This window comes from Nerophis ophidion, linkage group LG14 (genome assembly GCF_033978795.1).
Source record: "Nerophis ophidion isolate RoL-2023_Sa linkage group LG14, RoL_Noph_v1.0, whole genome shotgun sequence".
Classification (NCBI taxonomy): Eukaryota; Metazoa; Chordata; class Actinopteri; order Syngnathiformes; family Syngnathidae; genus Nerophis; species Nerophis ophidion.
In genome coordinates, this window is record NC_084624.1 from 32,293,790 (window position 1) to 32,313,093 (window position 19,304).

The 19,304-nt window shown below is 40.5% G+C and overlaps 1 protein-coding gene across 1 annotated transcript in view; it reads left to right on the top strand.

Moving 5' to 3' along the window:
* The window catches only part of wnt3a (wingless-type MMTV integration site family, member 3A), a 48,456-nt gene that overhangs the window by 23,857 nt on the left and 5,295 nt on the right, over positions 1-19,304 (top strand). Inside the window, exon 3 of the mRNA XM_061920443.1 lies at positions 19,031-19,296. Coding sequence (XP_061776427.1) covers positions 19,031-19,296 — 266 coding nt within the window. The remainder of the gene's footprint in view (positions 1-19,030; positions 19,297-19,304) is intronic.

Genomic DNA, 19,304 nt, shown 5'->3' on the forward strand with positions numbered 1-19,304 from the left:
GCATTATTGCATACATTGAATTAAAACACAAGTACATTAAAAACATTAATTAGGTGTTTGACTTTTTAAAGATGGGATTCAAATATCAAGATAAACACCCCTAAATACTGTTTTAAAGGGGAACATTATCACAATTTCAGAAGGGTTAAAACCAATAAAAATCAGTTCCCAGTGGCTTATTTTATTTTTCAAAGTTTTTTTCAAAATTTTACCCATCCCGGAATATCCCGAAAAAAAGGCTTTAAAGTGCCTGATTTTCGCTATCTGTGAAGCTACCGTCCATTTTCTTGTGACGTCATCCAGTGATGCCAATACAAACAAATGGATAGCACAGCAAGATATAGCGACATTAGCTCGGATTCAGACTCTGATTTCAGCGGCTTAAGCGATTCAACAGATTACGCATGTATTGAAATGGATGGTTGGAGTATGGAGGCAGATAGCGAAAACGAAATTGAAGAAGAAACTGAAGCTATTGAGCGAATAGCTATTGATGCTATTCGGCCATGTCTGCTTTAGCATCGCCGGTAAAATGTGCAGACCAAACGTTCGGGACTTTCGCATCTTGTGACACTGTATCAACTTAAATCCGTCAATTGGTAAGTGTTTGTTTGGCATTAAATATGGGTGGAGGGAAACGCTGGATGCAAATATAGCTACAAATATACATACAGCTAGCCTAAATAGCATGTTAGCATCGATTAGCTGGCAGGCATGCCGCAACCAAATATGTCTGATTAGCACATAAGTCAATAACATCAACAAAACTCACCTTTGTGATTTCGTTGACTTTATCGTTGAAAATGCATCTGCAGGTTATCCATACATCTCTGTGCCTTGTCTGCCTTAGCATCGCCGGTAAAATGTGCAGACACTCCAGCACATTCAATGGGGGTCTGGCGGCAGATTTCTTTGACCTTATCGTTGGAAATGCATCTGCTTTGAGTGTCGCAAGATATCCACACAATCTTGCCATCTCTGTAGTAGCATAGCTTTCGTCGGTAAAGTGTGCGGAACAAACGACTGACCATTTCGTGGGCTTTCCCCACACCCTCGTATTTTGAACAAATTTCGTCCAATTTCTTGCCACTTTCGCATCTTTGGGCCAGTGGTGCAACTTGAATCCCTCCCTGTTAGTGTTGTTGCACCCTCCGACAACACACCGACGAGGCATGATGTCTCCAAGGTACGGAAAACAGTCCAAAAAACTGAAAATAAATGAGCTGAGACCTGGTGTTTGTAATGTGTTTGAGAAAATGGCGGCTTATTACCTAGGTGACATCACGTTCTGACATCATCGCTCCGAGAGCGATAGATAGAAAGGCGTTTAATTCGCCAAAATTCACCCATTTAGAGTTCGGAAATCGGTTAAAAAATACATGGTCTTTTTTCTGCAACATCAAGGTATATATTGACGCTTACATAGGTCTGGTGATAATGTTCCCCTTTAAGTTTACAAAAATGTGCCAACAAATGTAATATTAAATGGCCAGAATGATTTTAATTATTCATACAATAATTTTTCACTTAAATATGATTACTTCAGAGCCTAGAGATTATCGGATTCACGTATAATGATCATCTGTGGGTAAAATGAATCACACTATTACTATTATGAGTATGTTATTAGTGCATCTTCCTGGGAGTCAAATGGGAACTTTTTTTGTTTTGCCTATTATTCACAATCCTAATGTAAGACAAGAACACATTTTCCCTTTTTTATGAATTCCAATTAGTGAATAAATATGATCAAAAGTCCGCTTACAATGGAGCCTGTGGTTGTGGCTTTATTCCGCTGAAAAAGCGCTGAAAAATAACCCTATCCAAACACGTATATTAACATTTTATATACATGATGTATGTATATATATATATATATATATATATATATATATATATATATGTATGTAATGTCATAACAGGTAACTGATTTATAAATACATTTAATATTTACGTTTTTTGATATTTATATGACGGCTCATTGATTTCATAGACGCATCACAACGTTTTTACTTTTTCCTTCGACATCACTGATTATTACTCACTGCACATTTCATGAGAGCTAACAAACTCAACAAAACATCACTTACTGTACAATGTCTGCTGTCACTGGGATGCCCACAGATATGATTTTAATATATTCCTGTTTAGATGTGCAATGACTCATAATCCTGGTGAAGTAAAAAGGAAGGTGGAACGAAGTGCAGACCAAGCGACTTTTTGTGTCTTTCTCTACGTTCCTGGGTCTAAATTGGCCGTCAAAGTTGACCACTTTGTCGAATAATCTCCTCATCCTTCTACTATCAAGGTGAGAGGCATCATTTATGAGCTACAATAAACTTTCACCAACGCCAAGGCAAGAAAGCAGCTCACCAGCCGATGATGCCAACATAGCCAAAGAAGCTAGTTAACTCTCTCTGATCACATACGTTAGCACTTATAAATAACAATATTACTATAATTTGGTTAATATTCAAGTTACAAAATGTAAATGGAATATTGTTGGCTCTTTTAAGATGTTTTTTAGAGGGCTTTAAGGGCTTCATTGGCTCAATTATAAACAGACTCTTATTGAAAAAATACACGTCGTCTTGTCTCTAATAATGATTGTGAACGATAAACAACATTCCCCCAAAAAACATCAGTTCCCCATTAAGTCTACCCTGTCTTTAAAAACTGGTCCTTTCTAACTTTAATCCAGGGTCTTTGAACGCATCACAGTTATGTGCAAGGAGATGTTAAAGTGAAACTTGCACATAACATTCTCCGATGCTGCCACATATATTATATTCTTACCTTTCTTCTGTTCCAAGATCCAGGTGCGGTCTGTGAATCTTTAAAAGTGAGCTTTGATGAGGTTTTGACGTCTTTGTTGAGTGAAATGCTCCAAGTTCAGTTTGATCGTATACTGTTGGAACGAACGGTTTCATATTTTTAATAGGGGGTGTAGTTAATCTTAGACATTCTTGATTTGATTTATGCCAAGTTATTATTGAGCTTTCATTGATATGGTAGTCTTATGTCAAAATGTATAACGTCCCTTTAGTAATTTACATTTTTAAATGGTACTACAATATCCCCAATCACCCACTGCACTTCGACACGGCTGTCCTGGCCCATCCTACTGTTTGAGTGATGCCCTCCAGCATGTTGACTAATGTACCAAACATTATTTCTGACGCTTTGTGACCTCCCAACTGTTGCATGTGATTTCATGGCAACACCGCCTGCATCATTCAAATCCTTACTTAAATAGAACCAAGACTTCGCTACGCCTCAAATAACGCATACAATGGAACGGCATTGCTGTGTTGTTGGGAGTTTTCTTTAGGAGGGAATCCCCTGTGATTGTTCTGCTGCGTGTTCCTCTTATACAACACCTCTTATGAAATATGTTGACTTGCAGTGACGATGAATTGTAACTTGCACACAAATGCAACAAAAGTCAGAACCAGTGTAACTTATGTCAACCGCTAGATTGGAAGACTACATTAACATCGGGGGTTAAAACGGTAATAGTAACATTTTAAAACGGTGGGAATACATTAAAAATTGATTGTTGCCATTAATTGGCATCTTTCTAGAACAGGGATGTCAAAGTCAAGGCCCGCGGGCCTGATCTAAATGATCTATTATGGCCCCCCCGGATGATATTTGATTAGTATTAGAACCGACCCACAGGCCACAGCCGCCTGCTGCTGTTTTGCATGCACCAATACTCCATCAGTGTTGCCGCTAGGAATTTTCAAAATGGGGTCCAGGGTACCCCATCAAGACATAACGGGGTCCTACAGTAAATGTTTGGGGTCCCACTTTTTGGTAACTGTTTTGAAAACAAATGATAAATGTATGCATTATCCTGTTATACCTCAAATTCTATATTTTGTTTTGGAAAAAGGTTGTCATAAACTTAATTCATTAAAAAATATATTGCAAAAGACAAACACATTTCTATACATTTGTAAATGTATTCAGATATAAACATTCATTGACTTTCTTCTTTCCCTCAGATTTAAACTTTACTGTTGCCGGTATTTTTTTTCTATATATTTATTGTAATATTTTCAGATTGTGTTTATTTTATTTTACGCCAAAGTAAGACAAAAAAAACAATCCGAAATGGACTTAATTTTTTTGTTTTAATGCCATGATTTTAATAATTCGGCCCGCGTGTGCACAGATATTCCTCCATGCGGCCCGGCCCCAGAGTTAAAATGAGTTTGACACCCCTGTTCCAGAAAGACGAGGACACGACGGCAAAACTGCAAATTTGGTAAACTATCCCTTGAAGTTATGAGCTTTAATGTAATTCTAGCAGCAGTTTTATCAGAATATCTGAAATAGTGCCTCGGTTTTATTTTGTAACTCGTTCCAAAAGGTCAGATGAAGACCAAATGAGTGTAAAATACAGAAATCAATAGGAAATATGTATAATTTAAAAATGAAATGGATCACTTTTACCTTAATAGAAGACTCTTGTCGGCAAACTATAGCGATGAGTGGAGAGCAAGGCAGGCCAGATCTGCACTTAACTACAAGTTATTTGTTGCAGTGTTTCTCACTTTCTGTATGAAAGTGCTTTCACTCGCCACTTTGTTTGGCCCCATTGTAGTTTGCAGTTGTACTTAATACGACAAACAATCGTCATTAGGTGACAAAAGCATAAATTTTCTCAGATAGTATTTTCCTTTTAAATTCAACTTAACTTACAAACTGACTGGTTAAAGCTCACTAGCTCAAATGCTAACATAAAGACAAGAGACATTAACGTATTTCCTCATTAAGAAATATCATACCCCAATCTAAACTTCCATCCATCCATCCATTTTCAACCGCTTATTCCCTTTGCGGTCGCGGGGGCCGCTGGTGCCTATCTCAGCTACAATCGGGCGGAAGGCGTTGTACACCCTGGACAAGTCGCCACCTTCACATGGACAAGTCACACTCACATTCACACACTAGGGCCAATTTTAGTGTTGCCAATCAACCTATCCCCAGGTGCATGTCTTTGGAGGTGGGAGGAAGCCGAAGTACCCTGAGGGAACCCCCGCAGTCATGGGGAGGACATGCAAACTCCACAAAGAAAGATCCCGAGCCCGGGATTGAACCCAGGACTACTCAGGACCTTCATATTGTGAGGCAGACGCACTAACCCCTCTTCCACCGTGCTGCCCCATTGTAAACTTGCATAAACACATTCCTGTTTGAGGAACTAAGGCATTGCTATTCAACTGGCAGCCCAAAGGCCAAATCCGGCCTGGGTATGACACCATTTCTGTCCCCAGGTTCAGTTCAAAACTTGGGAGACAGACATTTTTGCATCAAATTCCCAAAATCACTTGAGTTCTCCTGTTGAATAAAAGAACTTGAACCAACTGTAAACCTATTAGCTGATTCTTGTATTGACATTTCAACCTTACTAGCAAACAGAACACTGGGGTCAAAACTTGGGATTTACATAACGGAGGCGTTCCTCAAGGCACCCCTTTAATTCCTCTACTTTTTGGTGGTTGAATTGTTTTTGGTAATGTGATTTTTGTAACTAAGGTTTTGCTGTAGCTTGTTTACTTCAGTAGTTATTTGTTTAACTTATTTAGGTATACTCATGCTGTTCCACAAGGTTCCATTTTAGGTCCTCTCTTTTTCATCATTCGGGCTATTTAACTGGTGAGAGACTCACATTTTTGCAGCAGATTCTTAAAAGCACTAGCGTGCTGTCATAGAGATGATCTTTGACTAGCTTTTTTGCGGAAGGCCCTTTTTGAAAAAGCAGAGTGCTCCTATTACTCTGACAAAATAGATAGACCAGAATCTGATTTCTACTATAGAGACGCTGGTTCTCCGGAATATATAAAATAAGACTATTAGTGAAGGAAGAAGTCCGGACCTCCTGTCTTTAGCTTTCTGTAAATGTGGCCCCCAAAACAATTTAATTGAATATACATGAATTAAGCTACTCAATTGAATATACAATCTATGCTTGTTCTATGCTCAGAGGAATACATGACAGAGGTGTTTTATGATCTGTTCAAGGACCGTTGAAAAGAGTAGGACAACGCCCGCTAGAAGTAATAAATTATCCATCCATCCATCCATTTTGTAATGCTTGTCCTTTTCTGGGTAGCGGGGGGTGCTGAAGTCTATCTCAGCTGCATTTGGGCGGAAGGCGGCGTACACCCTGGACAAGTCGCCATCTCCTCACAGGGCCAACACAGATAGACAGACAACATTCACACTCACATTCACACACTAGGGCCAATTTTGTGTTGCCAATCAACCTATCCCAAGGTGCATGTTTTTGAATAAATTATCCATCCATCCATTTTCTACCGCTTATTCCCTTTAGGGTCGCGGGGGGCGCTGGTGCCTATCTCAGCTACTATCGGGCGGGAGGCGACGTACACCCTGGACAAGTCGCCATATTTAATTTTATTTAAATAAATATTAAAGTGCCATTGTATAAAATGTTTAAAACTATAAAAGCTTAGCCTATAACACAGATAAAATACTAAGACTAGTGGGGCGGCGTGGCTCGGTTGGTAGAGTGACTGTGCCAGCAACCTGAGGGTTTCAGGTTCGATCCCTGCTACCGCCATCTTAGTCTCTGCTGTTGTGTCTTTGGGTAAGACACTTTACCACCCACACTGGTTTATTGTAGCTCAAAGAGGAACTGCACTGTTTTTGACAATTGTTCACAATCATTATGAGAGACAAATAAATAAATAAATGGGTTGCACTTGTATAGCGACAAGAACATGTCATTTTTTTACGATTTTAAAGATGATAAAAAACACTTTTTTAACGATTTTAAAGATGATAAAAAACACTTGAAAGATGGGGCTAATGGGAGTCACCGTTTTGTGGACTTCAAAACCTTCCAAAACAACTTCAAAACTGTCCAGAAATGTTTTATATACACACTGCAAGTCTATATATAATGTAACAAACACTATCATAACAATATGTAATATGTTCAATATTTACTGAATTTTGATCATTTCAGTCATTTCTGGGACTGATTTCTTCCGCACATTGAGTCCGGCAACAAATATTTGTTCTAATCATGGCAGACTTGGTAACAGACAACAACAAAAAAATATTTTTGGACGAATGATGATTTACAACCTTGTACTTTTAAAGCTAAACACACTACTGCTTATAGAAGCCAGCACAAAGGAAGAGTGAGACTTTGGAGCAGACGGAAACCGGGAGGGTGAGGTGAAAGCAAATTTTGTCGCTATAAATGTTGAACTTGGAGCCAAGCTATTTCGACATAAATGGAGTGCTTACCCACACTCAACAGGAAATTTTCCTTGCCAGCTGTGCCAGACAAACAACTGTCCATCGAGTGAGTCACACTTTAATATTGATCACGACACACGCAGCATGCTATGCGTGTCTTTACAACTACAGTATGTACGCTGTCTGGCTAGCTGTGTACCAACAAAACATGAAATGTAGGCTAATACTTTATAGATACTGTAATATGATGGTTCATGTTTTTCAATCAATACAGATTTGTGTCATATCGCAGTATTGTGCATTACAAACGCAAACGTGTTTTGTGTTGACGTAGAAGTTAGCACATCTCTTGCTGTAGTTAGCCTTTACGGCTAAGTCTGTCACTTCTACGCTAATTCTATGCTAGAAAAATAGTTCCTCATTTAGTTCCTCTTACAATAATAATGGCGCTACAGCTTAGTTATTAAACGGGTTTTAGGCAACATAAATGAAGTATTTTTGACTGTTTCTGAATGCATTCTTAAAGTTTTTTAGAGGTAGAATAGATTACGCCGATTAGCTGTATTGCTAGCCACCTACAACAAGCCGATTTTTATGTTAGAAAGCTAAAAAAAAACAAAAAACAAAAAAACTTGTCTTGTCTCTAAAAATGATTGTGAATTATAGGCAAAATTAAAAATAAAAGTGCAGTTCTCCTTTAAATCGCTTTGAGTCTCCAGAGAAAAGGTCTATATAAACATAATTCACTTCACTAGGACCAAAACACTATCTGTGAAGCATAAGAAATACAAAACATGCAAAATTGTGAGCTTTCTGACAGTGTGTCTATTTAATTTAGTTATTTAAAATAAAACATGGTCAACACACTTCACTCCGTGCTTTTTGAGCACATTCAACACCCGGCTAATAATGATAATAATGGTCAAAATGACTGTCATATCAAATTTTCCTTACGCTACCTTCCTCCATTGTTTGTTGCAGGTGTACATTTTCTGTATAAACACGTTGGGACCATGGCTTCCGATGACATTTGTCGTAGATTGTAACGATGGGTAGCAAAGTTAAACGTCAAAGTTTCTTGGCGACGGACGTTAAATATATGGAGATGTAAACACATTTTAGTTGGTTGTGAGGTTATAAAGGTGTGATATTAACTTCTCCCCCAGCGACGGCAACTTTGACCGAAACATGTATATGGCGCGGGATAGAACACCGGTCTTTAATAAACTCCTGAGGAGGTTAGAGGGATTCTCCCTTTCGAGGAGCAAAAAATGCCACCCCATTTCTCCCCCCTTTCTCCTCCTCCTCAGGCCCAAATTGGCAGGGCACAGAGTGGAAAAGGGGAGGCGGCGGAGTGGGCTTCACTAGATCATTTTGATTGGATTAAGGTCAGTGAAGCCCTTAATAATGTGAGAGGTCAAAGTGGCTGGATTAAGTGTCTTTGTCGGAGTGACTTGGGAGCTCCCAGGCCTTTGATAGGGCTTAGTAGGAGAGGGCTTCCATTTCATTGGATTTGATTGATGCTGCTGTTTGTCTGTGCTACAGCCCTATTGTCCTTACTGGTGTCTGTTTGTCTGCAATTCAGACTCCAGTGTGTCAGTTTCCTCCTGCCTCTTTTAGGCCAAAGCTCCGAAAAGGCGAGCTGGACCGTCTTTGTAGTTGGCCTCAGGACAACTTTCTGCTATTGTCGTACGACGAGCAAACAGTTTCCATGTTGTCAATCATCTTCTCTCTCTCACTCCACACCCCGAATCACCGCGGCCGTGCCTCCGGGCGGCGTCTGCGTCAGCGCTCATTAATTTGCATTAAGTAAAGTGTCAAAACATGCACTGCAGGAATCTGCCCGCGATGAAAGGCAACAGATAGCTGCGCAGGTGTTCTCAGAGCAGAGGAGATGATCCCAGAGCTGTTTCGGCATTCTTGGGACAGTATTTAAAGAACCGTCGCTTTGTGACTCATTTGGCAGAATTGTTTGACATTACATTAAAAGGCAACCATTACAATTTCACAGGTAGTAAAGTGTAGCAGATTCAGTAGTTTAATTGGTTCTGCAAGGACACTTACTCAAAAGACTTGTAACTCATATCAACATCTCTCATTGAAATTTTGTGAAATTAATTTAATTGGCAGACCAGCGGTTATATGCTCTAACCCAGCGGTATCAAACCTACAGCCCGCGAACAGGTTTTATCCGACCCACGTCATGAGTTTGCCAAGTATTAAAATGACCTGCTTTTTTTTTTTTAACAAAAGTAACTGCTGTTCTAAATGTGCCCACTGGATGTCACGGTAGAAATTCTGTTCGGTAAGCAAACGGTTTATACCAGGGCCAAGCAAGAGGTACAAAGTAAAGGGTGACTGTGGCTCTTCCTCCTCGACCCACACACTTAAAACCTGCCGTTTTATGTCTTCTACTTTGAACACATCGTCATTTGGCACCCTCGTTGCCCCAAAATCTCTTTGTCAAACACAAGAAAAGTCAACTTAACCGTTTTTAATAATTTTTACCTCCGTTTCTTACGGTTTGTTGAGTTAGCACTGGATTGATATGTGAACATGACAAAGGAGCTATTTGATACCTAGAAGAGTTTACATGTTTTTGTTCAATCCCAAAAACACTGACTTAAAGTTCAATCCTGACTTTGTAGATACACTGAGACAAAGTCCAAGCTCATTGTGTATTTGAAACTGCACCAATTCCCTCAGAATTTTCAACAAACTTGAAGTGTTTTGTCCAGAGGATTATTTGTAATTTGTAAATTTTCAGAATGTGGTTGTTCTATTTTTGGCCAAAGTAAAACAAAGAAAACAACTTGTAGTTCTTTATTTTTAAGTTATCTTGCCATGATTTTACCATTACGGCCCAATAGATTTTCCTCCATGCGGCCCCTGAGCTAAAATGAGTTTGATAACCCTGCTCTAACCGGTTCGCCAAGTTGGCCAAACACTGTAGAGTTTTTGAACATTTATTTTTGTAACTCAATGAATAGCATCCACTTCATCTTCTCAGCACTTTCTCATGGTTGGAAAACAAAGATATGTCCATCAGTAGCTACACTCAAAGTACGATATTCTATAAAACGCGATCATGCAGTGTATACCAATTTATTTTCCTATAGAGTCAATCGCATTGTTTTTCACCAAATTATCGCTTGGCCTATGAAGGTCGCTGATCAACAAAGGTCCTACGGTGCCACCCGGATCTACGGTCTCTTCTTTCACTGCTGTTCCAACGGCTCATCCAGAGGGTGAGCCGGTTCGCGATGTCCTCCTCCTACTCCCTTACTGAGTACCTACTGAACTCTCTGGTCTGTGGCTGGTTGACCTGCGTCAGTGGAACTGAGATTGGTTCGCTATTTCCTTCGACCTTAAACAGGACCGCCATGCGTGGACCACCAAGGTTCGGGATATAGTCAGGGCGATCTACTGGTGGATAGTGCATGCCCCATTCTTTGAGGTGGGAGCTCAATCCACCATTCACATCACCTTGGAGCACTATCCACCAAGCAGGTTTAGGCATCTGCGCATACCTTTTTCGAGAAGTAAAAAATAAAGGATTTCTAAGAATAAGATCGGTATTTTATAGACCCCAGTGAGTGTATAAACTAATGCTAGCAAGTAAGACCAGATGTTTTGGTCGAAACTTGTGAGATATTTGCTACGACAACAAATGGCGGAGATGCCTTTAACTTAAAGCCTAACGATTAGTCAAGAGACAGCTTATCTCAAAACATTCTTAAATTAAAGAACGACTGTATAGACAAAGGTGAGCTTTACCGCTTCTCAGCCTCAAACAATTACAAGTTGGATCAGAATGTCCAACATAAAGTCTGGATGACAGCGACGAGTCATCAAATTCTGTAAAAAAAAAAATGAAATCGTGCATCCTCACCTTGTCCAAAGGCTCGGGTTACGGCCTATGACCCGAGATTGAGAAAGTATAAGTATCTAGGATGAGCTAAAAGAGCGCCGCTTTTCACGAAGCGTATGTCTCACCATGCTGGGGGAGGGACGCTAGCACGCCAGTATATCATTAACTCCCGGCAAGAAAGAAAGAAGGGGTGTGGCAAATGGAGTTGATGGGGGGACTTTAGCCCCGCTCCCTGCTGGGCACAGCTCGGAGCACAATATCTTTGCAACCATGAGATTAAGCAGGAGAAAAAGTGCTTTTCCCCATTCACACGCCCTTTAGATTGTTTTATTAAACCATTTGAATAGGGATTTCCCCGTCTGCCGACAAGCAGGGTCCGGCCAATGCATAGTTCTCTGTTGCTATGACTTAACTTGGTCCCCACTAATCACTAGCCAGGGCAAATTTTATATAAAATATCTGGAGCCATTGTGGGCCTAACGCAGCGTGACAGTGGAGGCACAATAGGGGATTCAACCCCCCAGCAGGTTGTAGGGACCACTTGGCCTGCCGGGGGTTTGGCAAAGTTTGGCGAGGAAGTGCTGTCAGGGGAAGCAATGTCGTGAAACGCCAGCAATTGGTCTTAAAACCAAGCAGTGGAACTAATGCTGGAGCAGGTGAAATAAATGTTTTTGTCGGTGTAATTGGCCTCTAAGGTCAACCCCATGTTGACACTCCAAATATCTGAAGAAGAATAGAGAGCGCTCATAGGCTTTTACATCTGGATTAAACAGCACTTTTGAACGGAAGGGGCCGTTCGTTTTCTAATAACTCGTAGCTTTACAAGGAACCCACAGATTGCTAGCCTTCTCGGAGGTTACGGTCTTGTTTAATTTGTTTACCGGCTCTACTCCTTTGCTCATTTTGTCCCCGGATAATCCTCTTTTCCTCACCCCTGAACTCTCTTATCCTCTGCAGCAAGTAACACTTACCCTAGGTGTTCCTCAGGGCAACTTAACGGAGCCACATTTGTCTATGTCGACACACCAGATTTATTTATTAGAGCATTACATGAGAGGATTCCACTTTTTGACAGTAATTCTACAAAACTACATGACCAATGAAAAGCTTGCTTTGACAATTTCAGCGGTAGCTAAGTTTTTTGTTTGTTTTTGACAAAACTGTTGACCAGAACTTTGCCCTAGTTTACGTTTGTCTTGTTATCGTACGACTAAAAGTTGCATACTAATCTGTTTGTTTTCTACAAGTAAAACTAATATCAATCTCTTTAAAATGTGTTTTGTGTTTGTATTTTTGTTTGTTTGGATGGACAAATTTACCGTATTTTCCAACCCATAGGACACACCGGTATAAGGCGCACTGCCGATGAGCGAGTCTAGTCAGGTCTATTTTCATACAAAAGGTGCACCGGATTATAGGGCGTATTAAAAGGGTCATATTATTATTTTTTTTTAAATTGAAAACACTGCCTTGTGATCTACATAATATGTAATGGTGGTTCTTTGGTTAAAACGTTGCATGGATTATGTTTTACAGATCATCTTCAAGTAGCTTTCTGACAGTCACTTCAGGATGTGACTTTTTGTGGGCGGTCTTATTTACGTGGCTCACCTATGCAGCGTCTTCTCCCCGTCATCTTTGTTGTAGCGGTGTAGCGTGCAAGGATGGGAATAGAAGAAGTGTCAAAAGATGGAGCTAACTGTTTTAATGACCGGAATTCTCTAATAACTAAAGTTCCTTGGGTGAATAATGTAAACTCACTACACCGACACCGGTATGTTTTAGCGCTTTTATGGCGAGTTTACTGACAGATATAAGTAAGAACTTTACACTACTTTATATTTGAAATGGCAACAGCGGAGGATTAACGTCCCATAATAAGAAAATAAAGAAAAAGAAGATGCTTATCGACTTCGGTGACTTACTACAAAGGAGGACGCGTGCACATTTTCAGGACTTGTGCAGATCCCAAATACAGATCAGCAGGTACCAGAAGGTAAGAAAAGTCTCTTTAGCATAATGTTGCAAAACAAAACGCCATACGTCTTACCTTATACACACACCATAATAATACTCGTACAGTATGTTGAAGCACGGTACAATCCATCAAATGGTGCGGCTTCCTAGCTTACCAAAGTTGTACTAAAACATTTTAATAGAATTTAAGCATCGTGTGTAATGTTCCATATTTTTAATGGAACATACAATTTTTGTGTTGTTTACTTGAGTCATATTGCAGTCTACATGTATCTCTTATGTGTGACTGCCATCTACTGGTCACAAACTACTTGTACCACACAAAATAGCTTTGCGGTTTTGATTGATTGATTAAAACTTTTATTAGTAGATTGCACAATTCAGTACATATTCCGTACAATTGACCACTAAATGGTAACACCCGAATAAGTTTTTCAACTTGTTTAAGTCGGGGTCCACGTTAATCAATTCATGGTACAAATATATACTATCAGCATAATACAGTCATCACACAGGTTAATCATCATAGTATATACATTGAATTATTTACATTATTTACGATGTAAATAATAAGGTCAGTAAGCAAAACCACAATTATTCCATACATTAGATCTGTCGAGAAAATGAAAGGATGTTAAGTGTGCCTTATAGTCCCATATTTCTTATGGGAAAAATTGATTGGGTTTTGAAACATTTGTAACAGATTACTCCTGAAAAAACCCAGGTGCCACTGTATTGTCATTCTTCTCCAGAATTGTTATATAAAACATTCAGTGTGCACTTGCTTCTTCTTATGTTTTAAAGAGGAACACAACTTGAAAAGTATTTTTCGCTAAATAAGTCTTGTTGATGCATGCAAGTGCAAATCTAGTGTCTCAATTAGCCATTCCACTTTAAATGATGTTGATTTTAACGGTACCTGGAATAAATGCATGTAGGGGGGGTTGCCCACATATGCAGTCCTCTCCAAGGTTTCTCATAGTCATCATTGTCACTGTCACCGACATTCCACTGGGGTGAATTTTTCCTTGCCCTTATGTGGGCTCTACCGAGGTCGTTGTGGTTTGTGCAGCCCTTTGAGACACTTGTGATTTAGGGCTGTATAAATAAATATTGATTGATTGAGTGATTGAATGAAACACAAACGTACACTACTGTATATACAAGCCCACTCAGACTTTGCAGCTTGTTTTATTTGTAAGTGTTTGCGAATTTGATTCCAACCCTTACTTCAATTTGATTTACAGTATGAGCGCCGATGTCGTCACTTTCTTGAAATAGCTACTTACGTACGTACCTTTGACGTGAGTGTAGAAAGAAGCGCAAAGGTCGGGATGCCTTTTGAAAACTGTCAGCCTAGTAAGCATACAGTAGCAGTGAAGTGGATAGTGGAGGGTGACAGTGGGCCTTTTCTCTTGCGTCATTGTTGTCTAATGCCCTTTAGTCCTTAAACTAGTTGGAACCTGCTGTAAGGGAGGAGTTCCTACTGCCTGTAGCTTTTTACTTAGTCCTTTCTTCTCCTTCCGTCACTCTTGATCTTCAATGGGAACATGCAATCATGCCTCCTTTTTTTTTTTTGAAACCGTCATCTAGGCATTTGTACACCCCCTCAACCCCCCACACACACACCCCGAAAAAAGACTGTGTTACTTTCACAAGATAATTTTCCACAGTTCAATTAGCTCGGCTTACAGTCTGACTGCTGCATCGGTGAGTGGCCCCTGCTTTGTGGAGACCATTGCCTAACCTTTAGCAAAGCTTAATTGAGTCTGCTAATGATAGGCCTGTCAGCCGCGTGTCTTCCTCTCATGATGGCTGATGAGTCATCAGTTAAGTACGTCAGGCAAGAGAGACAAAAGCCTTGCTGGTCTTATTCACAGACATGACGATTGATGTCTGGGATGAATGAAAGCGCACACTGGCACCTTTTGCGGCTGCTACCTCACTACTTGGTCCCCACCAGAAATGACCTTTGGGGAAGAAGATAACAGGCTGAAGAAGTGCAATGTAGAGCCCTGTCTACATTAAAGAAACAAAATCGTTTAAGGTTCCCCTCCTTGGATATTTTTTTACACGGGCAAATACGCTATGTATTTCTTGAATCTCCAGCTTTTAGCTTTGTATGGACTCATTGATCGTTTACAAGCTGAGTTCGGAGAGGAAGTGACGCCAGAAAGAACGCACCAAAGCCAGCTTCATAACAAGGGGTTTCGTAACTTGGGGCTAACTACTAGAAATATGGGGGCAAGCCCGTGTTTCTCCTTCTACATGTAGAGACGCTTGTGGAAATCACACATTTATACCCAAAGAGAAGGAAACGATTGCAGCTATTTCGGATACATCACATCTCTGACTGCAAAAGAACTTTCGAATGTCCAGGTCAGCTGTGATTCTACTTACTGAAAACCTTCGTCCATTTGTCGAAGAAGAGACAACGAGAATGCGGGCTCCCTTCGATGTGATAGAAAAGGTAGCGTGTGCTTTGTATTACCTGGCTGACGAGGGAAGTCTACAGAAACCATTTGGACTGGCAAATTAAACTGGATCAGTTATTGTCCATCATGTATGTCACAGACTCGACGTTTAAGTCCAGAGTATATAAAGTCACCAAAAACGAATGGCCCATGAAGGTGAAGGCAAAAGAGTGAGGACTGTCCTGACCACATAACTAGATCCCTTGATAGATTGATGTAAAATGTTCTTTATCACATTGTTTACTTTCACACGTCCATTGAAGATTTTATTAATTTCTGATGGCTCCGGTGTGATTCACTACAATAGGGCCCCACAGCACACTGCATTCCAGTTAATTGAAATACTCCAACACTGGATATTGGTCAGATAAATTAAATTTAATTCAAGAACTTGCACACAAAGCAACATTGTAGGTGACTACGGCCCCGTTTACACGAAGCCGGATAAGGTTATCCAGGGTAAATCCCACCTCACCTTATCCGTGTCCACACATAACAATGCCACCGTTTGAGACTCTCTCCCCCCTCTGTCCGCCAGCGCAACGTGACCTAATATGCATGCGCGGAAAATGCACACGTCATAGTCATCTCCAGTGTTGCTTTGTGTGCAAGTTCTTAAATTTTACTTATCTGAACAATATCCAGTGTTGTGGTATTTCAATTCCCTGGAATCCAGTGTGCTGTTGGGCCCTGTTGTAGTGAATCCCACCTGAGACATCATAAATTCTTAAAATCTTTATTAGACACGTAAACAATGTGATAAAGAACATTTTCTATCAATCAATCTAGGATCTCAATATGTGGTAAGAATACTCCTCACTCTTTTGCCTTCACCTTCATTGGCCATTCGTTTTTGGTGACTTTATATACTCTGGACCTAGACGTCGAGTCCGCGACATACATGGCGGACAATAACTGATACAGTCTGCTTTGTCAGTCCGAAATCATTTGCTGTTTTCTGTAGTTTTCCGGTCAAGTAATACTAATAATAAAAAAATACAGCGTAATTTCCTCTCCGAACTCAGTTTGTAAATGATCAATGAGTCCATACAAAGCTAAGAGCCGGAGATTCAAGAAATACAGGGCGCACTTAGCCATGTAAAAATTTGTCCGAGGAGGGGGACCTTAAAGGATGGTTTAGTGTGACTGACACGGAGCTTAGGCTAAATAATTATTTGTTTAAGGGGTTATCCAGCTTAGTTTAGACATGGCCTATGACGTGCATGCATGGAGGGAGAGTTTGATTGATTGATTGAAACTTTTATTAGTAGATCGCACAGTACAGTACATATTCCGTACAATTGACCCGAATACAATGGGGCCAAAAAGTATTTAGTCAGCCACCGATTGTGCAAGTTCTCCCACTTAAAATGATGACAGAGGTCTGTAATTTTCATCATAGGTACACTTCAACTGCGAGAGACAGAATGTGGAAAAAAAATCCAGGAATTTACATCGTTGGAATTTTAAAGAATTAATTTGTAAATTATGGTGGAAAATAAGTATTTGGTCAACCATTTAAAGCTCTCACTGATGGAAGGAGGTTTTGGCTCAAAATCTCATGATACATGGCCCCATTCATTCTTTCCTTAACACGGATCAATCATCCTGTCCCCTTAGCAGAAAAACAGCCCCAAAGCATGATGTGTCCATCCCCATGCTTCATAGTAGGTATGGTGTTCTTGGGAGGCAACTCAGTATTCTTCACCAAACACGACAAAGTGAGTCTATACCAAAATGGATACATGGATGATACAGCAGAGCATTGGGAGAATGTTATGTGGACAGATGAAATCAAAATGGAACTTTTTGGTATAAACTCAACACGTCGTGTTTGGAGGAAGAAGAATACTGAGTTGCATCCCAAGAACACCATAACTACTGTGAAGCATGGGGGTGGAAACATCATGCTTTGGGGCTGTTTTTCCGCTAAGGGGACAGGACGATTGATCCGTGTTAAGGAAAGAATGAATGGGGCCATGTATCGTGAGATTTTGAGCCAATACCTCCTTCCATCAGTGAGAGCTTTGAATGGTTGACCAAATACTTATTTTCCACCATAATTTACAAATTAATTCTTTAAAATTCCTACAATGTGAATTCCTGGATTTTTTTTCACATTCTGTCTCTCACAGTTGAAGTGTACCTATGATGAAAATTACAGACCTCTGTCATCATTTTAAGTGGGAGAACTTGCACAATCGGTGGCTGACTAAATACTTTTTTGCCCCACTGTAAGTTTTTCAACTTTTTTAAGTCGGGGTCCACGTTAATCAATTCATGGAGGGGGTCTTAAACAACGGCATTGTGTGTGTGTATGGATAAGGATATGGTTAGGTGGCATATACCCTGTATAACCTTAGCCGGCTTAGTGTAGAAGCAGCCTAAGATGTATACCTTTGTATCTGAACAGTCAATGTGGTTAGGAAGAGTTGGGGAAGGAAGGTTGGGGAAAAACGTACTCTGAACAGTAGTGTTTGGGTTTATGCTAGGGTTTGAAATGAGGATTTTAGAGTTATTGTTACACATTGTTGGTTAATGGTGTTTTTGAAAACACTGAGCTGTTTCTCGACAATGGTCTTTCTGAACACAGCGCCAACGCAGATTGTCACGGAGATGCCACAGATCTCCCCGAAAGTCCTTCACCCTCAACTCTGCATCAACCGCAGTGCCTCCGTGTAGCTCAGTGATGAGCCCGTCATGCTTCCGTGTTTAACTCTGCCATCTTCGTGTCGTTACCTTATTCACACAATGAAGGTCCGGGAGGAAAATTGGATTGGCGGATCAGGGCAGTGTTAATATCATCACAAATCCTGCGGTGCAAATAGGTAAGCAACACGGTGAAGATGTGTAGAACACGGCCAATTTCAGACTTAACATGCTGAATTGTTTTGTAGAGTCTTCGAGGTTCTCAACATTCATGATGGATGACCAGATTTTGTGTTTGGTATTAACACAGTCTTTGCCTAACTGTCATCTAATCTGGCAATTACGGTTTATGATACTGTAAACTGTGTGTTTGGGTTTATGCTCTGTTTTGAAATTAGGGTTGGGGCTATGATTTGTTTTACAGTTAGGATTAAAATTTAGGTTTTCAGAATAAGACACGTTTTATGGGATTCGGGGATAGAGGTTAAGATTTTAGGGTTTAGTTTTTTAGGTTTGGACAAGGAGTTAAAGAAGGCTTTTTGATTATCGGTAAGAATTTTGTTTGGTAGAGTTCTGGTATGGTTGGTTTTTAGGGTTTGGGAAAGGTGGGTGTAAAAATCAAGGTTATGTTAAAGCCATGGAAAGTAGGGATGGTGTTGGGATTAGTGTTGGGTTAGGTTAAAGATGTTAGTCATTAAAGTAGGGTTTGGTTAGATTTAGGATTAGGTTTGGGTGAGGATGAAGGTTAAAGATAGAGTGTTGAGACCGTTCTTGCTACAAAGACAGACAAACCATTTTTTTGTGTATCTCCTTCCAGCGACTCGAGAGTCTGCGTTCGTCCACGCCATTGCCTCAGCCGGAGTGGCCTTCGCCGTGACCCGAGCCTGCGCCGACGGATCCGCCACCATCTGCGGCTGCGACACGCGACACAAGGGCCCCCCCGGCGAGGGATGGAAGTGGGGAGGCTGCAGCGAAGATGTGGATTTTGGGAGCATGGTGTCCAGGGAGTTTGCGGACGCCAGGGAGAACCGCCCCGACGCGCGCTCAGCCATGAATCGCCATAACAACGAGGCAGGACGCACGGTGAGATG